General features: G+C 37.6%; 1 protein-coding gene across 2 annotated transcripts in view; it reads right to left on the bottom strand.

The window, feature by feature from the left end:
* Positions 1 to 970: 970 nt before the first annotated feature.
* The window catches only part of CCT8 (chaperonin containing TCP1 subunit 8), a 12157-nt gene continuing 3453 nt past the window's right edge, over positions 971 to 9674 (bottom strand). The window contains exons 3-16 of one of the 2 annotated variants that reach the window (XM_040621067.1): positions 9574 to 9653; positions 8156 to 8305; positions 7529 to 7709; positions 7354 to 7415; positions 6299 to 6436; positions 5241 to 5419; positions 4262 to 4328; positions 4097 to 4184; positions 3901 to 4016; positions 3295 to 3366; positions 3052 to 3216; positions 2644 to 2763; positions 1489 to 1593; positions 1106 to 1197 (exon numbers count right to left, since the gene is read on the bottom strand). In XM_040621067.1, the coding sequence (XP_040477001.1) occupies positions 1501 to 1593; positions 2644 to 2763; positions 3052 to 3216; positions 3295 to 3366; positions 3901 to 4016; positions 4097 to 4184; positions 4262 to 4328; positions 5241 to 5419; positions 6299 to 6436; positions 7354 to 7415; positions 7529 to 7709; positions 8156 to 8305; positions 9574 to 9653 (1511 nt within the window). In that variant the 3' untranslated portion in view covers positions 1106 to 1197; positions 1489 to 1500. Of the gene's footprint in view, positions 1198 to 1488; positions 1594 to 2643; positions 2764 to 3051; positions 3217 to 3294; positions 3367 to 3900; positions 4017 to 4096; positions 4185 to 4261; positions 4329 to 5240; positions 5420 to 6298; positions 6437 to 7353; positions 7416 to 7528; positions 7710 to 8155; positions 8306 to 9573; positions 9654 to 9674 lie in introns of both variants that reach the window. The other variant, XM_040621068.1, reaches the window with a different exon arrangement.

The raw sequence follows: 9674 nt of genomic DNA, 5'->3' as shown, positions 1-9674 counted from the left end.
ATATACTTGGAAGATATACTGAAGTCTATAATTCTGATGCCATCCAGTGTACATAAACGGGTGTGGGCTGAACTGCACTTGTTCTGCGCCAATTGTTAACTGACCCAAGGTAGATACTCCCGAGACTCTGAAGTAATTTGATACCAGGTCCCCTTCATGCCACCATGCCAGAGAAAATGTCCTTTTACCCAAGCCAACCAGCATTGCCAAGTTGCTTATAATCCTAAGAGCCTTAAGGATACCAAGCTTGTCTAAACTTTCATTAATTACTCTTAACACTTGTTGATTTTAAGACCCAGTCAGTCCTACTGGTTCCAAAATTCTTTTCAAATACCAAAAATATAAATTTTAATTTTTTTAAATATAAAACTTCAGTGTTACTCAGAGACCTTACATAACCAACACATATAGTAGATGTCCCATAAAATCAGTTAACCTATTATTTTTTCCAAACTCCTGAGTTTAAGAAAAAACGAGATGCACTTTATAAAAACTGACTTGTTTAACTTATTTGTATTAGCAAATAGATTTTCAGTGGTATTACAAGTATCTTTATACTCTACTACTGGACTGTATGTTAAGTTAGCCATTCAATAAATCATTCATTGGTACTATAACAAGTCCTCTCAAGTCTTAGAATTCCCAGAGCAGAGCTGTGAAAAAACTGAAATCCAGTCTGGGAGACAACAGACTTCTTGTAAAGGGACAGGCAGTAAATATTTTAGGCTTTGTAGACCACTTAGTCTCTGTCACTACTCCTTTACTCTGCCGTTTCCTTACAGAAAGCAGCCACAGACCGTATGTACACACAAGAGCATGGCTGTGTTCCAAACGGGCAGCAAGTCAGATATATATTGGAACTGGCTCCTAATTACTTAAGTGGCTTGCCTGAGGTCCCACAGCTAATTTCATTACCAAGGTTGAGATAAACAGGTCATTAACATCCAAGAACAGTGCTCATCAGACGATGAGGCTTTGATACCAACATGTTTATTGTATCATCCAGCTGAGGATATAAACACAAAACACTTCTTAATTTAAGGAAAATATGAAAACATCAGGCAATTCCTCGACTACTACTACAAATGCAGTCTTCACCTACAGTAAAAACTAAGCCAGTCAGTCATTTTGGTCATCATCCCAGTCTTTCTTCCCACTTGGAGGTTTGGGCCCACCGGCTGGTTTTGCCATGATGATCTAAGAAAACAAAAACCACAAGTACATATAAACTCTACCTTTAAAATGAATATTTTTCTATTTGACTGAAGATGAAGCAATAGAAGCGATCTGTTATGTACTGCACAGGAGACACTACCACAAAGCGTGAGCTTCCAGCAATGCTTTGCCGGCTCTGGTGGACATTAACAGCAACGAAACCCACACGTTAGTGAAGGGCATTCTAAGACATGCACTTCAGTAACTCAATAACCCTATGAGTCAAATGTGAAAAACACCTGCATGCATTACTAGTATAAACCAGTTTGGCACCTGATTTGCTATTTATATATGAAGTTCGTCTTGCCAATCATCTTTATCCCAATTTCCTTGTGGTTTAGGAGCTTTCGGTCCACCTGCCAGTTTTGCCATTATAATCTAAAGTGGTTGGTACATAAATATAAATATATGTAAAAGTTCAACCCTGAAATTTCCTAGTACCTGTAAATGAAAACCATTCAAGTGGCAGGAAGTGTGTATTCATGAACAATTATACAAATATTTAGTTTCCTGGTAACTTAAAAGAACACACCAAGAAGCCTCCAATTTGTCTAGAATGCACTAATCAAGTACATTCCAAGTATAACCATCTAGCATTTTTAAAGGATTTATTTGGGAGAAAAAAAAGGGGTAGTGGCAGCTTTGGGCTCAAATTTGGGAGAAGCTAAATTAAATTAGCTGGCTTTCCTCAAAGTAGACCTCTCAAACTCTAATGTATATTCTGAATCTAAACTGAAAATAGTATTCACTGCTTCCCAAATTTGTAGGACTAAGAGATCTTTCTGTAGAATATCAAGGGGTTTGGCTTGTCTCAATGCAAACCCTAAAACACCTTCAACTGCCATTTCCAATAGATTCGACACCCCTTTTCAGAAGCTTCTACAGGAAATCTAAACTTGAAATTCTTCATACAACATTTTACTAAATTGAGGTTAAGTTCAAACTGAATTAAAGGCATTAGGTACAGTTTTAGAACCTGAGGGTAGTTTGATAAAACCACCCAGAACAGTACTCAAAACTAGTAGGCATCAATCACTGGAGAGCTTATTTAAAGACTGCTGGGCCTCCTCCTGGAGTTTCTGATTCAGTGGGCCCGTTAGGGGCCCTGAGAATTTGCTTTTTTAGCAAAAATGATGCTGTTCATTTAGGGACTATAATTTCAGAACTAGTGAAATACACATTTGAACAAAGATGAATCCAGCTCTATGTTAGTCAACATTTAGCTGAAATGTACTAAATACTATTTAAAACTGTAACAGAAAAAAACCCAAACTTTTTTTGGGGCATTTTAGCATCTCTAAGATGAAAAATAAAGAAATACCCCTTTGGCTAGAATAACCAGTTCTATGAAAACACACTACTGAACCATATAAAAATTAGTACTTTTAAAGACCCAAATTAAAGATCAAAATTTCACTTGTCACTCACCTGATCCACTCTGAGAACAGTGACGGCAGCATTCGTAGCCAGTTTGATAGCCCAGTATTTTCCCAAGTAAGTGTCTAGAATACCAGCTTCCAACATGTCCTTTACAGCAGGAACTTCAGCCTGTCAACACAAAAACAATTTTCATTCTTTCACTTTAAATTGTTGAATGTGAAAATGTTTAGTTCCTTATGTAGCAAGTTGCCAGGTGAAAGTACTCCCCTACGCGCACTATTAAAGGTTATTCAAAGGAAAACAGTATCGGACAAACTGTGAAAGCTTTTGTCACGAAAATCATTTGCTTACAAATCAGAACATTTTCTGACTGAGTTTCCCCTCTAAACTTAACTACTTCCATTTTTACATTTTACATTCGTAAAGTAAGTTCATAGTGTTTGTTTTTTCAAATACCTCAATATCTAATCCAACATTTTTATTTCCTTCTTGATGTACTGCATAAAGTTTGGAGATGACTTCGTTGGCCTTAACTCCAGAATTTTCTGCCAGTGCCCGCGGAATAGCTTCAAATGCCTCAGCAAACTTCTTAATGGCATACTGTTCAAGTCCAGGACATGTCTAAAACAAAAATGTGTTTAGCACTGTACTTTATTCAAGGAACACGACAAAAGTCACTTTATACAGAGTAAGCTATACCTCTCCGTAGGATGTGATCTGTTTGGCTAACTCAATTTCTGTTGCTCCACCTCCAGGAACAAGGCGTTTATCCTAGAGTATGTAGTCAAAAAAAAAAAAATTTACTAAGAAGCAATTTATAGTTTTCTAATCTTCTCAGATTATAGTACTCCACCAGACTAGAGCTTTTAATCAAGCACTGTTACACAAATTCTAACTGTAATTTTTTAAACAATGGAGTGATTTGGGCAAATTACCTTACAGTCCATAGTTTCTGGTATATGAAAAGGGAGAACCAAAGTTAAGAATGGGAACAGCACACAACACCTTACCCGCATTTCCATAGACACAGCACTAAGAATGATGCTTATGCAACTAAAGGTACATTTAAAATCAAAAACAACCATAAACTAACTTTTTATAACAGTTAAAATCAAAACCCTTGCTTTGCTGTTTATTTCTTCATGTAATCATTTTGGAAAACTATCATACTCATCAGCAATGGACACTGCAGTCTTAAATAAAAAAGGTACTTTGCTTTTACACCAGCCATTCATTTTGAAGTTCTCTGCCAACTATGTCTGAAGCCTTACAAATTACTAAATTAAGATTATTGCTAATACTGACCCTTGTGAGAACTTTGAAAGTATTAACACCATCATCTACCGCCCTTTCTATATCATCCATCAGATTGTCTGTAGAGCCTCGAAGTACTATGGTAGAAATGGCACCATCTTCCTTTTCTGTCAAGAAATTTAAATATATTAGTACAAGCAAATGACACCCCACACTTACATAAACATCCTTGACCACTGCTACATACCATGCTTAAAAACCACCACCTGTGTGTCTCCAACTTCTGAGAGGTAAACATTGTCACAATGTCCCATTTCTTCAAGGACAGGAGCAGTCTAAAAGAAAGTGACTGTTGCAATAAAAGTAATTCAAATAGGTACAACTACATTTTAATGTTGTCCAAAATACATACCAATCTAGGAAGAGCTGTAGCACCAACTGTTTTACAGAGCCTTCTGAGATCCCACTTTGAATTCAACCTTTAAAAAAAACCCAAAGACCTTAAGAGAAGTTTAAATTCCATCAGATACATAACAAAATGCAGAGATGAAACAGGAACTATACACTGGTCCCCAAGTCACATTCCTGATTCCGAATCTAAGATCAGTAGGTCTGGACTGCACAGCGCAATCCAGACATAGGTCTACGTAGATGCCATTATTCTAAAATTGGGAAAGTTCAAGACTCACTAGAATGTCACGAATTCTAAAACACTAAGTTCTAAAACACTACGGCAGGCCTGGTATATAGAAAACTTTTGCTGTACTCTGGGCAATCACAGGAGCCCCAAGAGATTACATTGCATATTTGGTCAGGTGCTGGGAGGGGTGGGAATGGGTAGGTAAGTTGTCCTCTGTGCCCCATAAATGGGTTTATGGATCCCATACCCTGACCGCGTGCACCAGACTTGAGTCTGGTCTCTCAAGCTGCAGCTTTTGACTGCAATGCTTCTTCCTCTCCCTCTTCAAATAATATCTGTTGATTGGTCCTTCAGCTCTCAGTATAAATATAAGTTTTCTCAAAGGCGTTTCCAGTCCCTCTAGATCAAGTTAAGTCCTGTTATTATTTGATCCAACATCTTCTACTTGCCTTTTTTTTTTTTTTAAGATTTTATTTATTTATTCGACAGAGATAGAGACAGCCAGCGAGAGAGGGAACACAAGCAGGGGGAGTGGGAGAGGAAGAAGCAGGCTCATAGTGGAGGAGCCTGATGTGGGGCTCGATCCCATAATGCCAGGATCATGCCCTGAGCCGAAGGCAGACGCTTAACCGCTGTGCCACCCAGGCGCCCCTACTTGCCCTTTTTTAACAGTCATGAATTCATGGTGTATTGACGATGTCTGGTGTTTCACCACCAGAAGGCTATTTACATAACAGAAATGCAGTCTCACCTCACCAACATGATATTGTACTTGTTTGCGTAATGAAGAGCCATGTCTGCCACTTTGCCACCTGTTACGATGACATTGGCACCGGTATCAGCTATCGCTTTGACTTGTGCATCCATGAGATTTTCTTCTCCCTTACTAAAATTCATCAATTCTTCAGCTGTCTTTATCAGTACTGTTCCCTAGCAAAACAAGCAAGCATGCTCTTTAGAACCATTTTACTACTTTGGTGTTTGAAGTCAGAGAGTAATATTTTACTGAATAAAGATTTGGCAAAAAAAAAAAAAAAGAAAATAATTATACACACATTATGAAACAGAACAAATTGTGCATGAAACTCATAGAAACTCAGCTTACTGCTAGAGCCCCCTCACTCCTAAAACTGACGCATTTTGCTCTGACAGGCACTTTGTTGGAAAAGTTGGAGAAACACTGTTATTTTAGATATGCTGGGCAGGCGTCTTGGCGTTTCTTTTGACAAACGTCAATTAGTGTACCAGAACCACCATGTTGTGGTTCTCGAAGTTTTTCTGAACTTTTCTAAAACGACTCCCCCTGACCCATCTACAACCTGTGAAACTTTCAAAGCCATCAACTCAGATTTTACGAATTCTAGGGACAAAGACAGATGTGACCTATAAACAAGAACGTCAAACTTTCTAACAATGTATTTTTAAAAACAAACCTATAATTTTCAAATTTTATTAGCATGTTTTCATTTCAGGATTCTATAGGATCTCAACTTCAAAATATACTAATGAAGAGCACACAGTACTCATAACCCGTGAGCATTTTACTTGCTGAACATGTAAGAACTACTAGGAGTCAAGAGCTGCGTATCAGAACATAAACTATAGGGCTACCATTTCACGTTTCAAATTTAGTATGAGTTAGGTATCCAAAAAAGAATAGGAACCTGAGTTTAAGAAACAAATACAACTCTGCAATCTTCAATAATTATGCAATAGAGCAATCTTTACCTAAAAACTTAAGAATCATAGAATAGTAATCTGAAAAGGCAATGTCAAATTTTTACCTTTAAGGTTTTGAAGTCTACATACCTTAGTTTCAGTTATCATGCCATCAAAAGGACAAGAATACACTGCTATTTTCGCATTTTTGACAGATGTTACATCACCTTCGGTTTCCTTCTTAAAAACCATGCCATGTAATACTGAAGAGGAATAGATGCCAGAGCCCTGAGATTGGATATGAAAATCATCAGTGATCTCAACAAAATGACATTAGGGCTCAGCTGTTGATTTTGCATGTACCAAAAAGACCAGTTTCTAAATAAAGTAATATACCAAGGCAGTGACTCCTGGGAATAAGGGGTACGGTGGCAGAGGGAAAGCACAGGAGTCTGCTTGAGGTAGAAATCACTCTCAGAATGAGCCACTGGTAAGAGGGGGCTGCAGGCCTTCAGTGCACTGGGAGCAACTGAAGACAGAGAACAGCTGCTCTGAGCCACTCCTTCACTCACTCACCAAATACTCGGTGCCAATGCAGCAGGCACAGCTGTTAGTACTCGGGACAGAAGTGGGAACAAAGTAAAGTTTCTGATCTTACAAGCTTACAATTTAATGGGGGTGGAGGCGGCAGTGCACGGAGTCAGAAAATGCACAGCATCTACATAAATACACACACAGCAGGTATATTTATATAAGCTAAACTCAACCGAAATTACACATTTTACTACAGGAAACACAAAACTTTTAAAATAAAAAAAATACTCTTATTTCAATACTAACATTAAGATGTGCGTTCTATTACTGTAGAGCAACAGAACTTCCATGTCATTCGAAACCGGCTTCTAAGCGTATTGTTTTAATTCCGCACATATGAAGAATGCAAGACACATAACACTTTGTTTATACATTATTCTCAAGCTTCAAGTTGTCATGGAAAATGACTTTACAAGGAGATAATATATCAACACCCTTTAAAATTTAACCTACTAACTAATGTCAAAAGTTACAAATGATTCCTCAAAAGGCACAAAGTCCTGAATGTTCAAAACCTGGAGTAAATTTAAGGTTTGGGTGAACACATTTTTTTCTTTCTGCAAAATATAACTGACCCATGTAGACAACACTGATGCATTTTCTACACTTACCAGAATCTTACAAACTCTGATGTTATCAACATTGAAATGGCCAGAATCAGGAAAAATAGACACTGTTGAGAAAATGAGACATATCAAAAGATACAGTGGAACAACAGAGAAAATATCTTAGTCTCGTTAAGATATTTTTATTTTGGAGCTTTTCATCATTTACTGATATACTCACCACATGCCTGAGCAATAAGCTTGGCCAGAAACACTTCATTACCATATTGTTTACTCATTATGGAGGTATGAAGCAGAGATGACACTTCATCAACATCTCGAAGGTTTTTTGCAGAACAACACACTAAATCAGGAAGAATCTCATGGGCTTTTCTGCAGGCTATTTCGTAACCTTCTATGACCTTAAGAGTAAAGAGCAAAAACATTTCTTCAAAGGGACATAATTTTGACATGACTTAAAAAACAGCTTATTTTGGTAACCCAAGGAATACGGGTATTTGTTTTACAAATAAAATGACAAAGTATACTTTTAGAATAGCATTCATGGCATAGCCTACTAATCAAGAATTCAAGCTTTTTGATGGCCCGAATTTGAATGCTGCCACTTATAGATTTTTCAAAGTTAAGTTTCCCTTTCCTCATCTAAAATAAAATAAGAATTTTAACAAGCCATACTCATAGGGTTCTGGTAAGAACAGGATAAGATACTGCACGTAAGGCACACGTGCTCCAAGAAGTGGCACAAGGAAACCGCTCAATATTAACTATTACTACAATGATGATTCTTACGGTGTGTGTATATATAGGCATAAATTAAATAGGAGTACATTATAAAATGAACACTTGCCTCTGAAACTGACAGGCCAATTCTCAGAAGCTCTTCAGCTAGTTCCAGAAGGGCTCCAGCAAATACCAGAACAAAGTTCGTGCCATCTCCAACCTCTTGCTCTTGCATGTGAGAGGCCATTACAATCATTTTTGCAGCAGGATGCTGTACCTGGTAGAAGAGACTTGAATTTAAATATCAAAACATTTGATCCTTAAAGCAACACAGTTTTTTATTTCCATTCCTTCTTAAATTAACAGACTGCCATCTCCCCATGGGCTAGGTAACTCCGTTCCATCATACTGCTATATATTACTTATAGCATGGTCACAAGACGACAATCCAAATCCCTCTGAGACTATCAGCACAAATGCAAACAATCTTCTTTTGATGGTCAGCCATCCATCCATACATCTCCGCACATAAGGTTCAGAAAATTATTACATGCATAAATTAAAGATTGACTTATTTGAGAGAGCGAGCGAGCACTGGCATGTATGCATGCACAAGTGGGGGGAGGGGCAGAGGCAGAGGGAAAGAATCCCAAGCAGACTCCCTGCTGAGCTGAGAGCCCAATGTGGGGCTACATCCCAGGACCCTGAGATCAAGACCCGAGTTGAAATCAAGAGTTGGACGCTTAACCGACTGAGCCACATAGCCCCGTTGCTATGGTTTTATTAAGGCAATATTCCCACCATCCCTGAATAACTCTTTAGACCATCACAGTGTCCAACATTAACTCACAATGACTAGTCCTTTCGTAAACACCTTGTGGAATTAAATTTGTTTTGTTCGCATTATTTTAAAAATATATTGCTATTTAAGCAATTAGAGAAATGTTAACATACCTACAGTTTCATTTGAAAAGATTAAGCTCTGATGCTTTAAGGGCTAAATTCAGGAAAATTCCTTGAAGTTGAAAATATCTTTCAGCTACAAAGGGGCTCTCTGACATTCAGGTGCCAGACCTTTCGCGCAACCCTGACAGTAGTTACCTATTCTACAGACTCTGTAACATCAAAAACTGTAGGCGAACAAAGCAAAATGCCACCAATTGCTTTATGTTCACAAAGTCAGAGAAATAGCTTGTATTTTTTTTAAGTCACTGTTTTAAGTATCAGCTATTTCTGCATTATTGAATAATTCACTTCAGTGTCATCTGTAGAGTGAGAAAACATACTCAATTTGATATGATTATTAGCAAATGTACTTTGATTACAACCAATCCCTCCATAAAGTAATAACTTGGGAGTTTTTAAAATTTAAATGGTAAGATGTTAAAACTAAAGACGACTCCATAATTAGGAAAATCGGTATAATAAACTTTCAAGCTGGGGGAAAAAAAGTCCCTTATTATCCTAAGAGTTTTTTTCTATGTTAATTTATACTTAATTTTTGACATCACCAAAACATTTCTTGGCTTCAAAGAAATAACTTACTTCTAGCTCTCTTAAAATAGTGGCTGCATCATTTGTCACAAACAACTTCTCCAGGTGGTTGATAACCATTTTGTTCATTCCTGGGGGGGGGGGGGGGGGGG

This window comes from Ursus maritimus, unplaced genomic scaffold (assembly GCF_017311325.1).
Source record: "Ursus maritimus isolate PB19 unplaced genomic scaffold, ASM1731132v1 scaffold_4, whole genome shotgun sequence".
NCBI classification, from domain to species: Eukaryota; Metazoa; Chordata; class Mammalia; order Carnivora; family Ursidae; genus Ursus; species Ursus maritimus.
The sequence above is the reverse complement of the archived record's forward strand: the minus strand, read 5'-3'. Positions and strand labels throughout refer to the sequence as shown.